This window comes from Chroicocephalus ridibundus, chromosome 21 (assembly GCF_963924245.1).
Source record: "Chroicocephalus ridibundus chromosome 21, bChrRid1.1, whole genome shotgun sequence".
Lineage (NCBI taxonomy): Eukaryota > Metazoa > Chordata > Aves > Charadriiformes > Laridae > Chroicocephalus > Chroicocephalus ridibundus.
In genome coordinates, this window is record NC_086304.1 from 2,704,711 (window position 1) to 2,728,565 (window position 23,855).

The 23,855-nt window shown below is 70.2% G+C and overlaps 3 protein-coding genes across 4 annotated transcripts; all 3 read right to left on the minus strand.

Annotated features, from left to right (window-relative positions):
* Positions 1–397: 397 nt before the first annotated feature.
* CELF3 (CUGBP Elav-like family member 3) lies at positions 398–12,281 on the minus strand. Its single transcript, XM_063357535.1, has 13 exons — positions 11,745–12,281; positions 10,201–10,283; positions 8,321–8,369; positions 7,714–7,842; positions 7,161–7,240; positions 6,328–6,471; positions 5,284–5,422; positions 4,566–4,715; positions 4,404–4,469; positions 3,476–3,574; positions 2,929–3,072; positions 551–683; positions 398–457 (listed from the first exon to the last, which is right to left on the minus strand). Exons 1-12 carry the CDS (start codon positions 11,887–11,889, stop codon positions 556–558), a joined length of 1,356 nt encoding a protein of 451 aa, XP_063213605.1. The 5' UTR covers positions 11,890–12,281; the 3' UTR covers positions 398–457; positions 551–555.
* Positions 12,282–13,847: 1,566 nt separating this feature from the next.
* MRPL9 (mitochondrial ribosomal protein L9) lies at positions 13,848–17,890 on the minus strand. Of its 2 annotated transcripts, XM_063357554.1 has the most exons (7): positions 17,484–17,640; positions 16,838–16,997; positions 16,376–16,500; positions 15,887–15,937; positions 15,544–15,645; positions 15,047–15,130; positions 13,882–14,355 (listed from the first exon to the last, which is right to left on the minus strand). In XM_063357554.1, exons 1-7 carry the CDS (start codon positions 17,562–17,564, stop codon positions 14,224–14,226), a joined length of 735 nt encoding a protein of 244 aa, XP_063213624.1. In that variant the 5' UTR covers positions 17,565–17,640; the 3' UTR covers positions 13,882–14,223. The 2 variants fall into 2 exon arrangements, with proteins under 2 accessions (XP_063213623.1, XP_063213624.1); XM_063357553.1 differs by lacking the exon at positions 16,838–16,997 and having other exon boundaries at positions 13,848–14,355; positions 17,484–17,890.
* Positions 17,891–18,165: 275 nt separating this feature from the next.
* Positions 18,166–22,956, minus strand: TDRKH (tudor and KH domain containing). The gene is made up of 13 exons (XM_063357527.1): positions 22,838–22,956; positions 22,408–22,536; positions 21,992–22,098; positions 21,674–21,863; positions 21,338–21,477; positions 20,993–21,260; positions 20,027–20,193; positions 19,737–19,909; positions 19,405–19,469; positions 19,133–19,284; positions 18,891–18,998; positions 18,688–18,778; positions 18,166–18,520 (listed from the first exon to the last, which is right to left on the minus strand). The coding sequence occupies exons 2-13, from the start codon at positions 22,529–22,531 to the stop codon at positions 18,459–18,461; spliced, it is 1,647 nt and encodes a 548-aa protein (XP_063213597.1). The 5' UTR covers positions 22,532–22,536; positions 22,838–22,956; the 3' UTR covers positions 18,166–18,458.
* Between the last annotated feature and the right edge of the window lie 899 nt (positions 22,957–23,855).

Consider the following 23,855-nt stretch of genomic DNA (forward strand, 5'->3'; position numbering starts at 1 on the left):
CCCCAACTGCGGGCATGTCCCCCCCCCCCAACCTCGGTGGGACCCCCCCCCGTCCCCGGCTTGGAGCTGGTTTTGGTCCTGTTTGGTGAGAAAAAAGCTCCAAGCAGGGTCCCCCCCGGGGGGGGTGGGTGGGGGGGGGGCAGGGCCCTGCGGGGAGCGGGGGGGTCGTGGGGGGGGTGGGTGCCCCCCCCCCGCCAGGGCAGATTGGACCCGGGTGCTGGGGGGGGGTGCTGGCACCCAAGGCCCACCCAGCCCTGCGGGGGGTCCGGATCGGTCCTGGAGGGGGGGGGTCCATCCTTCCTGAGCATGTGGGGGGTCTGTGGTCCCCCCCCCCGGCAGGACCGAGCCCCCTGCGGGCACCGCTGGGGTTGGCGGGGGCAGGGGGGGGACAAGGGACCGCTGCTCTGCAATGGGGGGGGGGGGGGGCACCCAAAGGTGCTGCTCAGAGCCTCCGGACCTGGGTGGGGGGAAGACGGGGGGCATTAAGCAGAGCTGGGGGGGGTGGGGAGGGGGGGTGGGGGGGGGGGGGTCGTGGCGGGGGGGGGCTCACCGGGCTCAGTAGGGCCGGTTGGCGTCTTTGGGCCGCTTGAGCTGCACCTTGAGGCGCTTCATGCCGATCTGGAAGCCGTTCATGGCCTGAATGGCCGCCTGGGCGCTAGCCGGGTTGTCAAAGCTCACGAAGCCTGTGTGGGGACAGCGGGGACAGCGGGGGGGGACGCTGGGGACGGGGGTGGCCACCACCCTCCCCTGCCCCACCAGTCTTTTGGCGGGGGGGAAGCTCTGCCACGGGGCAAGGTGGCACCTGGCGTGGTGTCCCCATGCCCTGGTGACGGTGTCCTTGCATGTAGTGTCCCTGGCCATGATGTCCCCGTGCCCTGCCCATCGTGTCCCTGGACATGGTGTCCCCAAGCCCTCGTCATGGTGTCCCCGGCCAGGGTGGCCCTGGCCACAGTGTCTCCAAGCCCTAGCCATGGTGGCCCTGGCCATGGTGACCCCCAAGCCCTGGTCATGGTGGCCCTGGCCATGATGTCCCCATGCCTTGACCGTCATGTCCCCGGCCATGGTGTCCCTGGCCGTGGTGTCCCCAAGCCTGGCTATGGTGTCCCTGGTCATGGTGTCCCTGGCCATGGTGTCCAATGCCCTGGTCATGGTGTCCCCAACCATGGTGTCCCCAACCATGGAGTCCCCAAGCCCTGGCCATGGTGGCCCTGCCTGGGTTGTCTCTGGCCATGATGTCCCCATTCCCTGGCCATCATGTCCCTGGCCACGGTGTCCCCAAGCCCTGCCCATGGTTCTCCTGGTCATGGTGTCCCCATGCCCTGGCTACGGTGTCCCCAGGCCCTGGCCACGGTGTCCCTGGCTAGGTTGTCTCTGGCCATGGTGTCCCTGGTCATGGTGTCCCTGGCTCCAGTGTCCCCATGCCCTGGACATGGTGTCCCTGCCGGGGTTGTCTCTGGCCATGATGTCCCCATTCCCTGGCCATCATGTCCCTGGCCACGGTGTCCCCCAAGCCCTGGCCATGGTGGCCCTGGCCACGGTGTCCCTGGCTAGGTTGTCTCTGGCATGGTGTCCCCATGCCCTGGCCATGGTATCCCTAGACATGGTATCCCTGGCCATGGTGTCCCCAAGTCCTGGCCATGGTGTCTCCAAGCCCCGGCCATGGTGTCCCCAGGCCTTGGCCACGGTGTCCCTGCCTGGGTTGTCTCTGGCCATGATGTCCCCATTCCCTGGCCATCGTGTCCCTGGCCACGGTGTCCCCAAGCCCTGGCTGTGATGTCCCTGACCATGGTGACCCCACCTGGGTTGTCTCTGGCCATGATGTCCCCAAGCCCTGCCCATGGTGGCCCTGGTCATGGTGTCTCTGGCTCCAGTGTCCCCATTCCCTGGCCATGCTGACCCTGGCTAGGGTGTCCCCGGCCACGGTGTCCCCAAGCCCTGGCCGCAATGTCCCTGACCACGGTGTCCCTGCCTGGTTGTCTCTGGCCATGATGTCCCCAAGCCCTGCCCGTGGAGTCCCTGGTCATGGTGTCCCTGGCTCCAATGTCCCCATGCCCTGGCCATGGTGTCCCTAGACATGGTGTCCCTGGTCATGGTGTCCCCAAGTCCTGGCCATGGTGTCCCTGGTCATGGTGTCTCCAAGCCCCGGCCATGGTGTCCTCAGGCCCTGGCCACAGTGTCCCTGCCTGGGTTGTCTCTGGCCATGACATCCCCATTCCCTGGCCATCGTGTCCCTGGCCCCGGTGTCCCCAAGCCCTGGCTGTGATGTCCCTGACCATGGTGACCCCGCCTGGGTTGTCTCTGGCCATGATGTCCCCAAGCCCTGCCCATGCCTGGTCATGGTGTCTCTGGCTCCAGTGTCCCCATGCCCTGGCCATGCTGTCCCTGGCTAGGGTGTCCCCGGCCATGGTGTCCCCAAGCCCTGGCCGCGATGTCCCTGACCATGGTGTCCCTGCCTGGGTTGTCTCTGGCCATGATGTCCCCAAGCCCTGCCCGTGGAGTCCCTGGTCATGGTGTCCCTGGCCATGGTGTCCCTGGCTCCAATGTCCCCATGCCCTGGCCATGGTGTCCCTAGACATGGTATCCCTGGCCATGGTGTCCCTGGTCATGGTGTCCCCAAGTCCTGGCCATGGTGTCCCTGGTCATGGTGTCTCCAAGCCCTGGCCATGGTGTCCTCAGGCCCTGGCCACAGTGTCCCTGCCTGGGTTGTCTCTGGCCATGACGTCCCCATTCCCTGGCCATCGTGTCCCTGGCCACGGTGTCCCCAAGCCCTGGCCGTGATGTCCCTGACCACGGTGACCCCGCCTGGGTTGTCTCTGGCCACGATGTCCCCAAGCCCTGCCCGTGGTGTCCCTGGCCACACAGCGTCCCCCAGCCGTGGTGTCCCTGGGGTGGGGTGGGGTGGGGGGGTGGGGGGGGTGGTGGCCCTACCGAAGCACTTGCTCTGGTTGGTGGCGCGGTCCACGAAGACCTTGGCGGAGATGACGTTGCCGAAGGGCAGGAACATCTGCAGGATCTCGGTGTCGGCGAACTCCTGGGGCAGGTGGTAGATGAAGATGTTACAGCCCTCGGGGCCTGCGGAGGGAGCGGCGTCACAGCGGGCACGGGGCTGGGGGGGGGCGGGGAAGAGGAGGGGGGGGACACCGGCCACCCGCCCCCCCCCCACCTCCCCACACCCCCGGCCCCCCCCCTCCCCCCCCATGCACTCACAGGGATCCCGATGACACGACCCCCCCCCCCCCCAGCCACCCCCAGACCCTGCCCCGACCCCCCCCCCCCCCCCCGAGACACCCCCAAACCTCAGTTATGGGGGGGGGGGTGGCACCCCAACACACACCACCACCCCCCCCCCCCCGGGCTCCTCCATCCCCCCCCCCAAGTCCCCTGCGGCACCCAGAGCCCCGCACCCTGGGGGGGGAGTGGGGTGGGGGGTGTCCCCTGGGGGGGGGGGGGGGGGGGGTCCCCGGGGTGCTCTCACCTTCGCGCTGCTGCTGCTGGGGGGGGGGCGGGGGGGCGAGCAGGGGCCCCGGGGGGGCGAAGGCCGGGCTCACCAGCCCGTAGGCTGCCGGGTAGGCGGCTGCGGGGGGGGGGGGGAACGGACACGGGGTCAGCCCAGCATTGGGGGGGGGGGGGCACGGGCATCCCCCAGACCCTTCCCTGTGCCCCCCAGTGCCATGCAATGCCCTCCCAGTTCCTCCCAGTGCCCCCCCGTACCATGCAATGCCCCCCAGCCCCCCCCCAGTGCCATGCAATGCCCTCCCAGTGCCCCCCAGTGCCCCCCAGTGCCCCCCAGTGCCATGCAATGCCCTCCCAGTGCCTCCCAGTGCCCCCCAGTACCATGCAATGCCCCCCTAAGTCCCCCCAGTGCCCCCCAGTGCCATGCAGTGCCCCCCAGTGCCCCCCAGTGCCATGCAATGCCCTCCCAGTGCCTCCCAGTGCCCCCCAGTGCCATGCAATGCCCTCCCAGTTCCTCCCAGTACCATGCAATGCCCCTCTAAGTCCCCCGCCTTGTGCCACCCAGGGCCATGCAGTGCCCCCCAGCCCCCCCCCAGTGCCCCCCAGTGCCATGCAATGCCCTCCCAGTGCCTCCCAGTGTCCCCCAGTGCCATGCAATGCCCTCCCAGTGCCTCCCAGTGCCTCCCAGTGTCCCCCAGTGTCCCCCAGTGCCATGCAATGCCTCCCAGTGCCTCCCAGTGCCTCCCAGTGTCCCCCAGCCCCCCCCCCAGTGTCCCCCAGTGCCATGCAATGCCCTCCCAGTGCCTCCCAGTGTCCCCCAGTGCCATGCAATGCCCTCCCAGTGCCTCCCAGTGCCTCCCAGTGTCCCCCAGTGTCCCCCAGTGCCATGCAATGCCCTCCCAGTGCCTCCCAGTGCCCCCCAGCGCCCCCCAGCCCCCCCGTTGGCACACCTGTGTAGTGCTGCATGCCGGCGTAGGCTTGCTGCAGGGGGTCCCCGGGGGCGGCGGGGCTCTGGGCTGGGGGCAGAGGGGGCGGTTAGGGGCTGGGGGGGGGGGAACGGGACCTGGGGGGGGGGCGGCGAGGCCGCGGTGGGGAGGGGGGTCGGTGGGCACCTGGGAAGGGGGGGACCCCGCCGGCGTAGACGGCCTCGGGGGCGGGGGGTCCCGCGGGCTGCGCTGGCACCGGGCTGTAGCCGTTGACGCTCAGCGGGGCGGCGATGGCGGGCACCGGCGTGGCGGCCATGGCCGGCGGCGTGCTGGTTCCTGCGGGGACACCCGCGTCACCCCCCCCCTGCCCCCGGGGCACCTCCTCACCCTCCCTTTCCCCCCACCCCCCCGACCCCAGGTGGTGGCCCCGTCCCTCCATGGGGCCCTAATCCAGGTGTTTCCAGCTGTGGTGCCACCCCCACGGCCCTGTCCCCTCCCCGGGTGTCCCCATCCGCCGGTGTCACCCCCAGGTCCCCACCCCTGGGTGGCCCCATCTCCCAGCACCCTCCAGTGTCCCCAGCCCTGATGATGTCCCCTCATCTCCCTGGGTTCCCATGCCTCCCCCCACCGCACCGTGTGTCCCCCCCATCCCCATTCCTGTTGTCCCCATCCTGATGTCCCAATGGCTTCACCCCCGGTGCCACTCTCATGTCCCCATCCCTGGGTGCCCCATCTGCCAGTCCCAACCCACCAAGTCCCAAATTCCTGGACATCCCAGGACATCCTTGGTGTCCCCCGTATCCCATGTCCCCATCCCTGGTGTCCCATCCCTGGTGTCCCATCCCTCGTGTCCCCCATCCCTCGTGTCCCGTGTCCCCGTCCCCCCACGCCAGGTGCCCCCTACCTGAGGAGGGGGGCAGGGGGGTGGCGATGAGCCCGTTGGGGTTGACTGTGCCCATGTGCTGCATCTGGACGGCCATGGTGGCCATGGGGCTGAGGTAGGCCGAGTGGGCGGCCACCAGGGCCGCCTGCTGCTGCATCAGCTGCGGGGACAGCACCTGGCACCGGGCACCGGCCACCAGGGTCCCCTCCCGGAGCAGTGTGGCCCCCACCCCCACCCCCACAATGAGGGACACCCCCATGGCACCATGGCTGTCACCCCAGTGTCCCACCCTGGACCCCAGCATCCATCACCCGGTGACCCTACCCTGGAGCACGGGGTCCAGCATCTCCCCGTGCCCACCACCTGATGCCCCCACCCTGGGTTCTGGGGTCCATCATCCTCCCACTGTCACCCCAAGACCCCATTCTGGACCCCGGGCTCTGTCATCTCCCAGCGTCCATCACCCAACGTCCAACATCCCATCCACGCTCAAGGGAGGTTCGTCATCTCCCGGCATCCATCACCCAACGTCCAACATCCCATCCACGCTCAAGGGAGGTTCGTCATCTCCCGGCAGCCATCACCCAACGTCCCATCCACGCTCAAGGGAGGTTCGTCATCTCCCAGTGTCCATCACCCAACATTCCATCCACGCTCAAGGGAGGTTTGTCATCTCCCGGCGTCCATCACCCAACGTCCCATCCACGCCCAAGGGAGGTTCCTCATCTCCCAGTGTCCATCACCCAATGTCCAACATCCCGTCCACGCTCAAGGGAGGTTCGTCATCTCCCGGTGTCCATCACCCAACGTTCCGTCCACACTCAAGGGAGGTTCGTCATCTCCCGGCGTCCATCACCCAACATCCCATCCACGCCCAAGGGAGGTTCGTCATCTCCCAGCATCCATCACCCAACGTCCAACATCCCATCCACGCTCAAGGGAGGTTCATCATCTCCCGGAGTCCACCACCAGCCACCCATCACCCCAACGAGCTCATCCTGGACCACGGGGGGGTCCAACACCCCCACCCATGTCCCCCCCGCCGGTGCCCCGAGCCCACCCTACCGCCTGCGTGTAGGCGCTGTAGGCCCCGAACTGGAGGGCGATGGGGCTGAACATGCCCAGCTGGCTGGCGACCTGCTGCATCCGCCGCAGGCCCCGCTCCTTCTCCGTGTCCGCAAACTTCACCACCAGGCTGGAGGAGGCGCCCTGCGAGGGGACATCGTGCCACGCTGTCACCCGGGGGGGCGGGGGGGGGGTGTGTGGATGGGTGGCCACCCGCGCTGGGCTGCTGGGACCCCCAGGGTGCAACAGGGTGGGGATGGTGACGGTGACAATGATGGGGATGATGGTGAGGGTGATGGTGGTGACAGGATGGTGGGGATGATGGTTGGGGTGACAGTGAGGGTGATGATGGTGACAGGGATGGTGGGGGTGATGGTGGGGGTGATGGTGGTGACAGGGACGGTGGGGATGACGGTGGTGACAGGGACGGTGGGGGTGATGGTGGGGATGATGGTGAGGGTGATGGTGGTGACAGGGATGGTGGGGATGATGGTTGGGGTGACAGTGAGGGTGATGGTGATGATGATGGTTGGGGTGATGGTGGTGACAGGGATGGTGGGGATGATGGTTGGGGTGATGGTGAGGGTGATGGTGATGATGATGGTTGGGGTGATGGTGGTGACAGGGATGGTGGGGATGATGGTGGGGATGATGGTGAGGGTGATGGTGGTGACAGGGATGGTGGGGATGGTGGTTGGGGTGATGGTGGGGATGATGGTTGGGGTGATGGTGGTAACAGGGATGATGGAGATGTTGGTAACAATGATGGTGGTGACAGGGATGGTGGGGGATGGTGACGGGGACGATGGTGGGGACAATGGTGGCTGTCTCACCGGCAGGGTGCGGCTCCCGTGGAGGGCGGCGATGGCAGCCTGGGCCTCCGCGTGGCTCTGGAACTTGACGAAGGCGCAGCCTGGGGACAACGGGTCAGGACCAGGATGGGGGGGGGGGGGGGGGGCCACCCACCTCCCACAAGGGAACTGCCCCCCCCCCGCCTTGGGGACTGTCACCCTCTCCCCTTCCATGGCACCCAGGACCCCTGAGCTGGACACCTGGGGATGGGGACAAGGGCCACGGTGTGGGGTGCCCTGAGCCCCCTCCATGTTCTCTGGAACCCCTCAGACCCCCCCCCCAACACCTCCCCGCCCTGTGCCCCCCCTTGAACCTTCTCCACTCCCCCCCCCCCCCCCCGCCTCCATGGCCCCTCTTAACCCCATCCCTACCCCATGCCCCACCGCGTCCCCCCTCCCCCAGTTCGCACCCCTGCCCCACAGATCCCAGCTCCTCCCCACCCCACGGAACCCTCAGGGACCTCTGAGACCCACCCCACCGCAGACCTGGGGGGGGTGCCACCCCCCCCACCCCACCCCCCCCCAGCCCCCCCACCTTTGCTGGTGCCGTCGGGGCCGCGCAGCACCGTGCACTCGTCGATGGTGCCGAAGGGCTCGAACATCTTCCGCACGTCCTCGTCCGCCTGCTGCTTGCTCAGCATCCCCACGAAGAGCTTGCGGTCCTCTGCGGGGACAGCGGGGTGGCACGGGGACAGCGGGGTGGGGACCCCCCCACAAACACACACACTCCGTGATGGGACACACCCCCCCCGCCGGGGACACCGTGATGGGATGAGACCCCCGGGATGGGGCTATGGGGACACCTCGATGGGCTGGGACCCTCCGGAGATGGGGACACCCCCCCCCCGCCCCGGGCTGGGACCCTGCGGGGATGGGGACATGGTGAGGGGGCGGGTACAGAGGTGGGGACACCCCCAGAGAGGGGGACACCCCACCCTGGGGACAGACCCCTGCGTTGGGGACACCAAACCCAGCTGACACCAGCCCTGGGGAGGGGCTGGGGATGGACCTGGGGGATGGAGGGGGGACGTGGGGTGGGTCTGGAGCGGGGGGGGGGGCACGGGGGTGGGTTGGGGACACAGGGGTTGGGGACAGGGCCATGGTGGGGGGCGGGGGGGGGGGGGGTCTTGGGGTGCCGGTACCTCCTCGGCTCTCACTGTCCGCCGGCTTCACCTGGATGGGCCGGTTCATCTGGGGGGGGGGGACAGAGGGAGGGGATGGGGACACAGCCCCCCCCCCCCCAAAACACACACCAGGGGGACCCAGGCATCCGGCACCCCATTCCCCCCAACCCCCCCCCCACCGCGGGGACCCAGGCGTCCGGCCGGGCCCCCCCCCCACCCCGTAGGTGCAGGGATCCACCCCCCAAACCTTCCCCCTTCCTCCCCCCCCCCCCCAACCTCCCCGCACCCCAAAGATGCTCCCGTCGCCATGGCAACCCCGGCCCTGCATCCCGTTACCCGGCAACGGGTACCACGGCCGCCGCCGCTGGGGGGGGGGCCTGAGGGGCCCCAAAGACGCGCTAATGAGCCCCCCCCCGCCCCCGTTAATTAGGGGGAGATGAGCCCCCCCTCCAGCCCCGTAACCCCCAGAGACCGGGGGGGGGGGGGGAGAGGGCCGGGGGGGGAGGGCGCAGATGCCCGGTAACCATGGCAACGGCAGAATATGCTCCATGGCAACCGCCTACTCATCCCCAATTTACCCATCCCCGTTGCCAGGCAACGCCGCTGACATCATCAGCGCTCGCTATAAACAATGACGGGGATGGGGGGGGGGGAATGGAGATTGGGGGGGGGGGGGGCCGGGGAAGGGGAAGGGGGGGACCCCCAGATCTGCCGTCACCCCACCGCTCCCCCCCCCCGCCACCGCGATGGGGACGAGATGGGGGAGGGGTCGGGGGGGATGCTGGGGGGGCGGAGGAGGGGGGGGGGGTGTGTGTGTGTCTCCGTGCCCCATGGCGGGGGGGCGGGGGGGGGGCTGCGGGGGGGGGGCGGTCTCAGCCCCAGCTGACCCCAGGCGGCCCCTTTCCCCCGCCGAAAGCGAAGGTGGCTCCAACCCCCCGCCCCAGATGGTGCTGGAAATGTGTGTGTCCCCCCCCCTCCCCGCCCCCCCCCCGGGGGGGGGCACTAATCCCCCCCTAATCCCCCACGGGGCCGGGATCAGCCTCCAAGGCCGGGGGGTGCGGGGTGGGGGGGGGGTGGGGTGGGGGGTGCAGCCCATCCCGGTGCGGGGGGGGCCGGGGGCAGCTGTCAGGGCGGTGCCGCCCCTAATCCCCCCCACCCCACCCCCCCCCCCTCCGATTCCACACACCCCCCCCCCCCCCAAACTCCCCCCCCCCCCGCCCCGGCAAATCCCCCCCCGGGGATTTACGGCCCCCAAATCCCCGGATTATCCCGGCGAAGCCAAATCTCCCCAGAGGCCGGCGGGACACGCGCAGCCCCGGGGGGGGGGCGGGGGGGGGGACCGACCCCCCCCAACCCCCCCCCAAATCCCCCCCCTCCCCCCGAGACCCCCAACCACCCCCCCCCCCGCCACCCGCATCCCCCAGCACCTACGATGGGGGGATTTGGGGGGGGGGGGGGGGGGGCTGGGTGCCGTGATACCCACCCCCCCCCCACCCCCCCGGCTGCAATGGGGGGGGGTGGGGGGCACCCGAAGGCCTGGGTTTACCCCCCCCCCCCGGCTTTGTTAGCTCAGCTGCCCGGTGCCCGCCTGGCAACGCTTCATTAGCGCCAGGCCTTCGTTAGCGCCAGGCCTTCGTTAGCGTTGCCAGGCGACGTGGCACCCACCCGCTATTTATAACACCCCCCCCCCCCCCGGCAGATGTTCATTGAGGGGGGGGGTGTGGGGTGGGTTGTGTGTGCCCCCCCCCAACAAAGGTGAGGGCCCAGAACCCTCCTGGGTCCTGCCGGGGCGGGGGATGGAGGTGGTGTTAGGGGGTGTTGGGGGGGGGGGGGGGTTATGGCCGGGGGGGGGGGGGGTGGGGGGGTGTGTGGGAGTGTCGGGGGGGGTCCCCACTCACCCCCGGGAGGGTTTTCTGCTCGTGCAGGGCGCTCTGCGCCTTCAGGGCCGACTCGCGGGCGCAGTAGGTCAGGAAGGCGCATCCTGGGGAGAGATGGGATGTATTTTGGGGGGGGGGGGCGGGGGGAGCAGGACCCCCCCCCCCCCCCCCACGGTCCCATAGGGCACCCAGGCCCCCTACGGCACCCAGAACCCCCGGCCCCATATGGCACCTGGACCCCATGTCCTCTGGCACCCAGAGCCCCTATAGCACCCACAGCCCTTGGCCCCATATACATCCAGACACCCCCCCCCCCCCCCCCCGCCATAGCACCCACAGCCCATGGGCTCCCCCCCCCCCAGCACCCAGACCCCCCCCCCCCCATAGGACCCATGGTCCCCTATAGCATCAAGACCCCCCCCCTATCGCATCGAGGACCCCCCCACATAGGTCTCACAGTCCATGGCCCCCTATAGCACCCAGACACCCCCCCCCCCATAGCACCCAGACCCCATGTTTCGAGGCGGTGCCACCCCGGGGACCCCCCCCCAGGCCCAGGCAGGGGACAGGGATGGGTCCCCGAGGTCCCCAGGCCTGGGGCAGCCTCAGCTGGGGAGGGGGGGGACACAGTGACCCCCCCCCTCAGACCGGGGGGTCTGGGGCATCACGGACCAGCAGCCCTATAGACCCCCCCCGCTGCCCCCCCTCCCCGCCAGTTCCACCTCAGGGTGCCCATCACCCCCGCCTCGGGCCTGCGCCCACCCCGGCCCCCCCCCGTCCCGGCCTGTCCCAGGGCTCAGCCAGAGACGGGGTGGGGGGAACTGGGGGCTCCAGGGCCCCCCCGCTGCCGGGGGACCGGGGGTCCCTGCCTTGGACAGACCCCCCCCCCCCTCCCCATGGGCAGCACAGCCCTGTCACCACCGCACCCCCCCCCACCGGGCCAGCTCCCCCCCCCCCCACCGCACCGCCCCCCCCGCCCCCCCCCAGCACCCCCTGCTCCCCCCTCTGCCGTCACAGCCCCAGCCCCCCCCCCCCACCATCACCCAGCGCCGCAAACACCCACCCACACGACACCCAGCGCCGGGCACCCACGCAACACCCCCCCCCCCCAACAACACCCCCCCCGACACCCCCCACCACGGCCTCCACCGGCACAACCGCACCACCGGCACCGGCTGCACCGGGGGCGCGGGGGGGGAGATGATGGGGCTGTTCCCGGTTCCCGTGCCCGGGACTGGGGGCCGTTCCCGGTGGCCGGCGTGGGGGGGGGGATTGGGTGGTGGTGGGGGGGGGGCGGTCCTCCCCGGGGCCTGCGGCTGTACCCAGCTCCCGGTTCCCGGGGCTGCGCCTGAGTCCCGGGGCCGGGGGGCCGTGCCAGGCTCTCGGTCCCCGTTTCCCCGGGGCTGTGGTTTTGCCTGATGCCCGGTCCCCGGTACCGATCCCCAGTGGCCGGTACCGATCTCCCGTGGCCGGTACCGATCCCCAGTGCCGCCGCCCGGGGCCGGTGCCCGGTACCGATCGCCAGTGCCGGTTCCCGGGGCCGGTGCCGGTGCCCGGTGCCGTACCTTTGTGCATGCCGGTGTACTTGTCCTTGATGACGGTGAGCTCGTAGATCTTCCCGAACTGCTCGAAGATGGGCTTCAGGTCCTTCTCCTCCAGGTGCCGCGGGATCTGCCCCACGAAGAGTTTGATGGCGTCGGGCTCCTTCATGGGGCCGCCGGGGGGGGGCCGGGCCCCGGGGCCGCTCCCGCCGCTGGCTGCGGCTCCCGCTATCGCCGGGGCCGTTGGCCGGGGCCGCTCCCGCCGCCCGCGTTCGGCTGCCGCCGGCGGCCGCCCGGTGCCCGGTGCCCGGTGCCGGCCCGGCCGCGGCGCACACAAAGGACGAGGCGGCCCCGGGGCTCGGCTCGGCTCCGGGGACGGGGCGCGGCGGGGCGGGGGCAGCTCTGCCCGGGGGGCGGCGCTCCCGGCGCTCCCGGTGGGTCCCGGCGGTTTCCCGATGGGGCCTCCCGTACGGCGGATCCCGAATCCCGGCGGCCGCCGTCAGCGCCCGGCCCGCCGGTACCGCCCGTTCGCCGCCCCGGTGTCCCCCGAGGGGAGGGGGGGGGGGGGGTTTGCCCCGGCCCCGGTACCGGGGGGCGGGGGGGGTGGGGTCTCAGCGCCCGGCCCGGCCCATGGCGGCCGCAACGGCCGCGCTCCCCGAGAGCCCCGGCGGCGGCGGAGCCCCGCGCCCGCTGCGCCCCGCCACCGGCACCGGCTCCCGGCGGGCCCGATCCTACTCGCCGCTTTTCTTCCCCGGTCGGGGCCGCCCCGCCCCGCCCCGCCCGGCGCTGATGTCAGAGCGGCACCGGGACCGCCGACCCGCTACCGGGACCGGGCTACGGCAACCGGGGACCGGCAACCGGGATTGGCAACCGGGGATCGGCACCGCGCACCGGCAATCGGGGACCGGGATTGTGAACCGGGCACCGGGACCGGCTACGGGCCCCGCCTGGCCCCGGGGGTGCGGGGGCGCGCACGCGTGTCCGTGTCCGCGCTCACGGGAGCTGGGGGGGGGGGGGCGGGAAGTCCCCGCGTCCACCCCCCCCCCGCCTCCCGCCGGGCGCTGTCCCCGGTGCTGAGCGGCGGCGGCGCGGCGGGACCACGGAAACGGACCCACGGCCACGGAGCGTCCCCCCCCCTCCCGGGGGGACACGGGCACATCCCGACACCCCCCCCTCCAATCCCGACCCCCCCCCCCTCCATCACAGCCCCCCCTCCCCCCCGGGACACAGCCCCGCACCCCCGGTGTCACAGCCCCCCTGTGTCACACACACACACACACAACCCCCCCGTGTCACCCCCCCCCGTGTCACACACACCCCCGGGTGTCACCCCCCCCCCCCCCGGGTGTCACACGACAGCCCCCCCCGTTGCCATGGCGACAGGCCGCTCCGGGCGCAGCCAAGATGGCGTCGCCGCAACCGTTACGTGTCCGTCCGTCCCCCCCCACTGGTGCCGTGGGGTGGGGGGGGGTGCCGCGACACGAACCCACGGGGGGAGCACGACCCCCCCCGGGACACAATCACACGGGGGGAGGGTGGCGGTGACTCCCCCCGTGGTGGCTCTGAGCGACGTCCCACAGTGCTGGACGGAGGGGGGGGCACTGGGGGGGTCCGGTGTGGGGTGACCCACGGGTGACAGTGTCATGTCCCCCCACCACCCCCCAAGCCCCAGCTGCTGCTGTGGGGCTTCCTCAGGTGGGACTCCCCCCCCCCCCCCCCCCCCAGGAACTGCACAAAACCACCTTAATTAAAAAAATTTACCCATTTTCCATCACAGGAAACTGCACAAAACCAGCCCCTTTATCCCCAACACCCCCTGCCCCCCCCCCGCCCCTCTGCCCCCCCCCCCCCACTTCCAGGGAGCTGCTGCTTCAGCGACCGGCCGATGTCCTGGAGTTTGTTGCGGGGGGGGGGCAGCGGGGGGTCCCCCGAGGGGTGGGCACCGGGGGGGGTGGTGGGGGGGTGTCCCAGCCTCCCGCTCCCCCCTCTGCCCCCCACCCCCAGGGTACTTCGTGCAGACGGAGCTGCTGGATCCAGGTGGAGGTGGGGCGTGGGGGGAAGTCTCACTCCAATAACAGGCAGTGAACCCCCCCCTCACCCCCCCCCCGGTGCCGCTGTGGCGTCACCGATGCCGGGGGGGGGGGGTGGAAGAAGGTGCCATGGCGGGGGGGCTGCTGCACTGGGGGCGGGTAAACAGGGAGGCCCCGGGCAGCCAGACACACCCCCCCTCCAACACGGGGACCCCCACCACGCTGTGAACCACACCGAGCCCTTTATTCAGTGTAGCCGGGGTGGGGGGGGCCACACAGGAACAGCCCCCCCCCCTCCCCGTGACAGGCCAGCCCCAGGGGGAGCCCCCCAAGTCCGTTCTGGGGACAGCCCCCAAACCCGTTCCTGGGTACCGCACTGGCGCTGGGCATACACCGGGGTCCGAGGTGGGGTGTTGAGGGTCCCGGGGGGGGGGTGGGGGGGTGTCGGTGGCCCCCCCCCCCCCCCCCCAGGCTCAGAGCAGCCCCTCCCTGCGTGCCGCCAGCTGGGCCTGCTGCTGCGCCAGCCAGTGCTTGTACCGCTTGGTCTTGGGCCGCAGGAACTTCACCACCGACATGGGCACCCGCACCGTCTCCAGCCCGTTCACCTGCAGCACAGGAGGGGGGTCACGGGGGGAGGAAAACACACACACACACACACACACACCCCGCCCTGAGCCCCCCCGGCATCACCCCGCACCCCCCAGGGACCGGGGAGCGGCTGCGGGGCTCCAGCTTGTGGCTGCTCCCCCTTCTCTCCCCCCAGGCAGCTCCAGCCCCAAACCCCCGGCGGGATCCGAGCTCGGGGAGACGCGGGGGGAAGGTGGGAAGTGGGGGGAAAGTTGAGGGGGGGGGGGGCACCCTCGCCCCTTCCCCTCCCTGCAGGCTGCGGGAATCGGGCACAGCCCGGGAAGGAGCGAGGCACCGGCGGCGATGACACGGATGCGACGCCGGCTTCGGTCCCCGGAGGGACCAGGAAGGACAAAGGCTGAACGGTGACGGCGAGGGGAGGCCCGGCTCTATCTGGCGCGCGGCGATGGCGAGTGGGGGGGGGGCAGTTGTTGTTGGTTATTTATTTAAAAAAAAATAATATTTCTGTTCCTCACACCCTGAGACAGAGAACGGGCCCTGCCGGGGCAGCTCTGGGGTTCCCCAGTGCGGGACGTGGGCGAAGCGGCCGGCGCGGCACCCCCGCGGGAGGTGGGGACAGGCTCCGCGGGAGAGGGGACGCAGAGGGACGGGGCAGGGGGGGGCCACGCCAGGGACGGAGGGGGGGACACCGAAGGGCCACTCGCTCACCGTCACGTCGCACCAGTACTCGCCCCAGCGGGTGATGGGCTCCTCCGGCAGCTTCAGCGCGTGGGGAGGGACGAAAACCCGCAGCTGAGAGAGAAAAGGAGGCTGGGGATGAAGGCAGGGGAGGGGGGGCAGCCCGCAGTGAGCGCCCCCCGGCTCCCCAGCCCCTTAGCGGGACCCCCAGCACAGTGAGGCAGAGCTGCCCAGCCCCACAGCGCCGGGCCACGGGAGGGACCGCGGCCTCATCCCCTGATTTATCACCTTCCTTCATTAATCCCTTTAAAGTCTTAAACCCGCTGCTGAGCTGCTCCGGGCACGTGCCCCAGCTGAGCCCCGAGCCAGCCACGGCCACACCGCCGCCTCCTCAAACCCCTTCGGTGACACATTCCCTGGGATTCGGGTCCCCACGGCTGACTCCTGCCGTTCCACTCGCACGCGGGAGCTCCCGGCACTGGTAAAGGGCTCCTGGCACCGACACGGAGCCGGCTCCAGGCACTCACGTTTTTGAGGAAGTGACGAGCCACGATTTCGTTGTTCAGCTCCCACTTGACGTTGTTTTTCATGCCCACCTCGAGGCGGCAGCTCTTGAGGAAGCGGATGGTCTGTAACGGCGGAGAGGGAGGCGTCGGGGAGCAGCGGGGAGAAACGGGAGGGGTTCGGGGGTGCCCCCGCCCTCAGCCCAGCCCCGGGAAACGCGCACACACAGACACAGGCGTAGGCAGCTCCCGCTCCAGCCGCAGCCGGAGGGAGAAGCTTCCCGGCGCCCAGCCAAGGTTTTGCGCTTTCCAGGACTCAGGGATTTCTCTGGAACAGCTCTGGACTCGCCGGTGCCCCTGCGCTCACCCTCTCCCCACTCTGGGTTTGGAGCACCTCCAGCTTCCCTTCCTGGCGCAGCTGCAGGGAAAAAGAGGACGGAGGAGGAGAAATGAAAGGAAGGTTCAGCGCCGCCGCGTGCCGGCAGAGGCCCGGAGGGCTCGCCCGCCATCGCAAACCCTTCGGCGCTCCGCAAAGGAATTCATTAACAAGAGGGGCTGGGATGGAGGACTCGGGTGTTGGTTAAGCTCGATATTATCTAAATGACGCAGCACTTGAAATAAGCCAAGACGATTCGGGCAACACCTACAGCTCAGCGAGATCCCGCGACCGTATTTCTCCGGCAATCAAGCAGATCTCTCCCCACGAAACCACAAACGTGGTTTCCACCACAAACGTGGTGGAAGGAGATGAGGACCATCCCACAGAGAAACCGACGCTTTGAATTCTGATTTCCAAGTGCGGACGGGATAAAACCGCCCTGGCCGGGCTGGGAGCGGCCCTTTCACACCGACTCACCTTCTTCTCCTCCTCAAACATCTTCTTGTTCTCCGGCGAGGCGTAGACGGCCAGGCCCTGGGGCAGGAGCTTGTTACGACCCACATGTTTCTTCACGCTGACCACGTCTCCGCGGTTCCCCAAATCTGCGGGGAGAAGGGCGAGAACGGAGGTGATGTTAGCGAGGCTGGAGATCCGCTGCTTGGCCCGCCCCCCCTGCTCCGCAGGCAGCAGCTTGGAGGTTCTGAAGGAGGTTTGAAAAAAGAAGCCCAAAATGCCACAAAATTATTGGTCTCAGGGCTCTGCAACCCTCAATCACCCCGCAGCCCGAGGGACGAATCCCTGCCACCACCGGCTCAACGGAAACGGGACCGGAGGGGGGGGAACTTGCCTCTCCCGGACGCGGGCGAGGGCAAAACGGGACAGAAAGCGAATTAACTCTTGCGACCGCGGGACAGCAAAGGCCGGTGAAAAGGAACGTACTCTCCACCGACTGGGTGAGGATCAGCTCCAGCTCCCCCTTGGGCAGGTGCTTGGTGTCCTCCACCAGCCGATAGATGCGGTGCCTCCGGGGGTGCAGGCGGGGCTGCCGGCCCTCCTTGCTGAGCGGGACCTGCCACCACCGCTCCACCACCACCGTCCCCTGCCCGGGACACGGCGGGTGAGCCCAGGGCCCAGCGACCCGGCGCCGGGAAATCCCCCTCCTTCCCGGGGAGAAGAGACCGAAGCGAGAGGAAAACACCCCCCCACACACACACACACACACACCCCCACACACACACACACCCCTCGCCCCCGGTCACTCCAGCTCTCCCCGTCCGACACCGGAGCCGCCCCTCCCACGGGGACACGGTGGCTGTCCCCTCCGTCACCCCCAACATCCCCCCCCCACCTTAATAAACGCTCCCTACGCCCCATACACCCCCCACCAGACCCCGAGTTGCCCCCAACACCCCCACGCTGCCCCCCCGCTCCCCAGCACCCAACAGCCTCCCGCCAAGCCCTCCCGCCGCCCCCGCTCCCCTCACGGTCACCCACGTACCCGCCCCCCCCCCAGCGCCCAAACGCGGCCCCAGGTGCCCCGGCAGCCCCCCCGCACACCCCGTGCCCCCCCCACTTCGGCCCTCACCCGGCTGTGGCTGAGGCTGAGGGCCCGGCTCGCCGCCCGCAGCAGGAGGCCGCAGCCCCCCGCCGCCCCCCGGCCCAACATGGCCGCCCGCGTCCCGCCGCCGGCGCCGCCCGAGGACCCCGCGGGGCTGCCCGCCGCGCGCCTGCGCCCAAGGACCCCACTGCGCTTGCGCAGAAGGGCGCCGCTGGGGCCGCCCGCCGCACGCCTGCGCAGGAGGGTACCACCGGCGCCCAAGGACCCCACCGGGGGCTGTCCGCCGCGCGCCTGCGCCCGGTGCTCCCGGTTGGGACACCCTCCCCCCGCGGTAGCCCAGAGCTCCCCCTGGTGGCCCCCGGGCCGCCCTTCCCCCGCCCCGGGAAGCGTACCCCATCATGGCAGCTCCCGCTTTCCCCCGGGACGAGGGACACCCCCCCTCGCCCTCACAAACCGGGGGCTCCCGCTGGTCCCAGTTCTCCCCTGACTGGTCCCGGTTCACCGACACCCCACCACCACCCTCAGGAACACAGGAGCTGGGACCCCCCCCCCCCTCCCCGGAGCCAGGGGGAATTCCCTGCGTGGGGAAGGGCAGATCCCGGGGAGCGCGGGAGCCCTGGCTGCCGGTAACCGGGGCGGCCCTGGCTCCCGGTAACCGGGGCTGCGGCCCCTTTGGGGCAGGGAGGGGACAAGGAGATCCAAAACATTCAATTTTATTGAATCAGGGCACCAACGTGGTGCTTTCCCCTTGCCGCGGAACCAGGCTGGGGCAAAAACAATCCAAGGGGAACCGGTGACCGGGACCGGCAGCTCCCGGAGATCCGACCGGTAACGGTGGCACCGCCATCGCCACCCCTTGGCCCCCTCCAACCAAGCAGAGCCCCGGTTATCCCGGGGAGGGGACGTGGCCCTGCGGCCAGCGTGGCCGTTAAGACAGAAAAAGCGCCGGTAACCATTGGAGTCAAACCGGGATGGAGACGGGCACCGGATCCCGGCGGGGGCTCACGGGGTGCTGCTCACCGTCCCACCACTGCTGCCACCATCCCCGCCGCCATCACCGGCACCTGCGCAGAACGGGGGGTCAGGGAGAGCCCCGGTACTCCGGTAGAGCCGGTTCAGGGAACGCGGTCCCGCAGCTCCCGAGGCAACCAGCCCCAGGGGCCCGTCTGCCGTCCCCTACGGCGGCACGTTACCGGTGTAACCAGTCACATTCCTGGCACAGGGGCCTTACCCCCGAGATCGACGCAGGCCGGGGGGGTCTCGGCGGGACTTTTCCGTGGCTCCGACACAGGGGGCTCCAGGGAGGCGCCAGTGCCGTTCCCCTGCACCGGGAAGAGCCGGGTTAACCATACCCCGGGCCACACCGGGGCTGGCTACCCCCGGGGAAACGGGGCAGGAGGACGAGGCGCCCGCTCCGGGGCCGTGTCTGCTCACCGGGGGCTCCGCCGCGGGCTCTTGGGGGCTGTCCCCCGCCGCCCCTTCCTCTTGGGGAGCGGGGACAGCGTAGCCCAGCCGCACCAGCTCCGCGCCGACGTCCAGGTTCTGCGCCGAAAGGAGACGGGGCTGGAACCGGCGGCGCCGGAGAAGCACCGGGGAGGAGGGGGGAGCGGGGAGGGTTGTTCGAAGGGGCTCGGCGCGGGGTGGGGGGGGTCCCTTGGGCGCGGCGGGGGCCTCACCTCTCCGTGGCGGACGTCGTAGAGCCGGACGTTGGGCCGCGGGCAGAGCCCGGACTGGACGTAACTGGAGATTTTTGCCAGCAGCGGTTTCCACTGGGCGCAGTGGGTGAGCCGGTCGAAGGCGTCCAGCGCTGCCTCTTCCCAGCCGGGCCCTGCCAAGGGGGGTTAACGGGGAGCGGAGCCCCCCCCCCCCGCCCCGGTTTAGAAAGGGATGACGTCTGAGGGGGCGAATCCAGCCCCCCGCCGTCCTGGGGACACCCCGCTCTGCTCACCAACGGGCACGATCCCGGCCAGGCTGCACTCGATGGCCTGGAAGGGCAGGCTCAGGAAATCGCTCCTGGCAGGGAGAGAAACCGGCCAGTCACGCCGGAGAGGAAGCCACCGTGTGCCGATGGCTCTCTCAGTGAGGACAGCCCCCCCTCGGCCACCACCCCGGCTCCCCGGCGACTCCCCCGTCTCTTCACGTCGCCAGCGCTTCACCAAAACACCGAATTACCCCGGCTAATCCCTCCATCGAGGCGGCCGCGACCCCTCGCCACCCGGGGACATTAAACCGTGGCGCCGTTGTCGTCCCCCCCCTCCCCAGGTGACACCCCCCGCTCACCGCAGGGCTCGCAGCGCCTCGCGGGGGGCCTCCCCGTTGTCCCCAAAATCCACGTAATAAAGGTCAAAGTTGCCGTTCTCCAGCGTGCCCAGGACGCGGGCTCGGTACCACTCGCCGTCGTCGGCGTAGGGAGCGGCCACGATGTCCCCGGCCTGCACGGTCGAGAGCTCTGCCTGGGGCAGGGGGGGGACACACACACAGGGTGGGTGACATCCCCAGGCGGGCAAGCAAGGGGACCCGCTGCGGGGGCGGGGAGGGGAAAAGGGGGCCGGCGCCCCGGGGGGTCTCACCGCGTGGCCGCAGCTCTGGTAGTACTGGCCCATCTCTGCCGTCAGCTTGTCCAGCTGCAGGCTGCGGTGGCCGACGATCTGGACCCAGAAGTGGTTGGGGTTTTCCGTGGCCGAGACGTAAACCTCCAGGTGCTTGTCCGCCTGGAAGCTGAAATCGGGGCTGGGAACTGCGGGAGAAGCCGGGGGGGAGCCCCGGTGAGAGCCAGAGGGGGCGGCCGAGGGGACCCCCAGCCTCCTGCGGCCCCGATCCCCGCTCAGAGACACATCTCGGACCATCCCTGGGACAAACGACTCCAGCAAAAGCCAGATGACCCCTCCTGCCCTGGGAAGGGGGAGAGGGAAAACCAAGGAAACCCTCGGGTTGAAATATAAACAGATTTACTAGAATAATACTAAATCATTAACATTAATAATACCAAAGAACCAATATTGACCCAGATATCAATATAAAATACACGAGGATTATACTCGGGGTCTGGCACCGGGGCAAGGGGTTCTCAGGACATCGAGGGAGCGAGAGGGAGAGAACTCCTCTGTAAACGTTCTAATTTCTACGGAATGTGCCGTTCGTGGTATGAAATAACCCCCTTGGCGGCACGGGGCAAGCACCCGGGGTCTCGTTCCTCCTCGTCCCCGCACCCGGCAAGGCTCGAAAACGCCGAGACCTTGAAACCCGCAAGCCCAGAGCTGGCTCTGAAGTAAATATTTTCGCAAATCCAAAAACGAGAGCCTTCTTAAAAAAAAAAAACCAAAAAAAACCCACGGTTTCCCCAAGCATTAGAGGAAAACCTCGCCGAAAAGTCAAATTGCCGAAAGAGAAACGAATCCTTGTGTCGCTCAAACCAGGGCACCCAGCGCCGTGAAAACGGCTCCCGACACTCCGAGTAAATGCATGTGTCCCCCCGTCCCCCCACTCAGTGCAGATTTCTCGTTGCACCCTGGGGACGAGGCAAACGCTTCCCTTACCCTCAAATTTCGGCACTGCGGTGTCAGGCCCTGCCGCCGGCTCCTCCAGCTCATCGCTCTCATCCTCCACCTCCTCCTGGCCCAGGAGGGAGCCTTCCCCCCAGGAGGGGCCCCCGTCCTCCTCCCTGGGCTCCGGTGCCCCGTCGGGGAGCGGCTCCAGCTCCCGCCGGCTGCCCAGGGGCTGCTTGCGCTGGCACCGCTTCACCGCCGACTGCGCCAGCTCCTTGCGGAAGGCGTCCTCTTCCATCAGCTTCTCCATGATGAGTTTCTTGGGGGTGGGGGGAAAGAGGAGAGGGTTGGGCTGGGGGGCCGAGCCGCCCCCCCGCCCCGCGGCCTCCCGCTCACCTTGGCGGCCGCCACCTCCTTCTGCGTCCCCGAGAGCTGGATGACCCTGATGGGGGCCAGCCCGGCGTCGGCTTCGCGCTCGCAGAGCACTTTGGCCCCCGAGCTGCGGCAGATGCCCCGCACCGTCTCACCCCCCCGGCCTATGGGAGACAGAGCCCCGGGGGAACCGGGGCAGAGCCGGTTCAGCGCAGGAACCGGCCTCCGTCCCGCGGGGAACCCAAGCGGCTCACGCCGTCAGGGCTTTTGACAGCAGTTGTGCCACCACGGACACGGAGCGGGTAAATTGGTGACACCCCTCGCTGTCCCCGGCCTCCCCCAGGGGGGGTGTGGAGGTACCGATAATCCTGCCGACGGCTCTCTGGGGCACGCAGAGCTGCTCCGACACCGGGGTGCTCTCCGTCACGATCTGGTGGATGGCGGCTTTCGCCTGGCAGACTTGGCTGGGGGAGCCCGAGATCAGCAGCGCCGTCTCCTCGCCCTCCTCCTCTCTCTCCACGTTGATGCGAGCCCCCGTCTCCTGCCGTAGCTGCGGGCACAGGGTTGTGGGGGTGGGGGGGGGGAAACCAGCCCCCGGCTGCCATTTAGTGGGGCTCCCAGTAAGCCCGGCCTCTCCCCGTCACCCCCCTGAGCCGGGTGGCCTCCAGCGTCCCTCACCTTCTTGATGGTGGCTCCTTTCCGGCCGATGATGGATTTCACGGCCGCCCGGGGGACTTGCACCTCGATTTCCAGCTCCTCGTCTCCCACGAAGGTCAGACGCTCCTCTGCGGGGAAAGCGACGGGGGGCGGGGGACGGGACGGTGACGGGTCCCCCTGGCCACGTCTGCCCACCCCAGGAGAGGGACGAGAACCCCCCCGGGGGGGTTACGAACAGCGCGAGGGACATTCAGAGCTGCTCCAGCAGCTCCCCCCCGCGTCCCCCCATCAGCTCTGAGAACCCCCAGGGTGTTCCCCCAGCTCTGGGGAAGGCGAGGGGAGGCCGGGGAAGGGGGGAGGGAGGACAGGCGAGAGGAGGCTGGGGAACGGGGCAGGGGGCGTCTGGGGACGCCCCGGGGGGGGGCTGCGACACCCACCTCGGCTCTCCCGGTACCGGCGGTACAGGATGTAGAGGACGGTGGCACCGGCCGGGACCCCCAGGAGCAGGGCGGCTTTCTGCAGTGCAGTCAGGCTGCTCCAGTAACCCCGCTCCGCCGCCATCGCCGCTACCTGGCGGAGGGGGCGAAGAGGCGTTACCGGCAGCCAGGCCCCAGACCGGGAGGGGGGACCCGGGCCGAGCCGCCCCCACCCGCACCGGGGCACCCTCCGCCGCCTCCCTCTGCCCGCACACCCGCTGCGGAGCTGTCGCCTCCCGCCCCCGAGGCACAGGCGTCCCGGCCCGAGCCCGCCTCAGCCCCTCTCTCGCCGGTGCAGGCCGCGGCCTCCCGCCGCCCCGCCAGAGGAGCCGCCGCAGCGGGTGGGCACCGACGCCCTCCCGGTCCCGCCGCCTCCCGGGGCGGCCTCAACCTACCTGAGGAGCCCGGTCCCGGCGGTGCGGCCCCGGAGACCCGGCCCCGTCCCGGCACCGCCCCCACAGAACCCCGCGGTCCGTCCCGCTCCCGCCGCCCTCGCGCCGCCGCCGCCGCTGCCGCCAGCCCCGCCCCCTCCCGCCGCCCACCCAATCGCAGAGCCGCTCTTCCTCGCTCCACCAATCACCGCCGAAGGAGAGGCGGCCAATGGCGCGGGACGGAGCGGGGGGGAAAGGTGTGAGGGGGCGGGGCGAAGCGCCGGCCTGGGAATAAAGCGGCCAATCCGCGCCGCGCCGCGGCGGGCTGCAGCCAATCAGCGAGCAGCAAGCGGCCCGCTGAGACCCGCCCTGAGCGGTGAGTGACGGGCGGGGTGTCCAGTAGAGCGGGCGGGGAGGGAGGGGCTCGGCCCCGCCCACAAGGCCCCACGTGGCCGTGGGGTCCCGCGGCGGGGCTCGCGCTGTCGCCGGTGTCACCGGGGCCACCCCCCCGGTGTCACTCCCCTCATGTCACCCTGTCACCCCCCCGTGTCACCTGGGGCCACCTCCTGTGTCAACCCGTCCCCCCTTGTCACCCCCCCGCCCCGTGTCACCCCCCCCCCCGTGTCACCCCCTGTCACCCCCCCGTGTCACCTGGGGCCACCCCTGTGTCACCCCGCGTCCCCTGTCACACCTGTGTCACCCCCGCTGTGACACTTCCCCCGTGGCAACCCCCCCCGTGTCATCCCATGTCACCTGGGGCCACCCCCTGCGGCACCCCCTGTCCCCGTGTCACCCCTGTGTCACCCCCTCGTGTCACCCCTGCCCGTGTCACCCCCCCTTCACCCCATGCCACCTGGGGCCACCCTCTGTCCCCTGTCACCCCCCTGTCACCCCCCCTCTGTCACCTGCATGTCACCCCCCATGTCACACCCCCCTGTGTCACCCTCATGTCACCCGGGTCCCCCCCACGACGGAGCCCAGGGACACGCTGTCCCCCCAGAAAGCCTTTATTCCCCTCGGTACAGCCGCGGTGCCCCG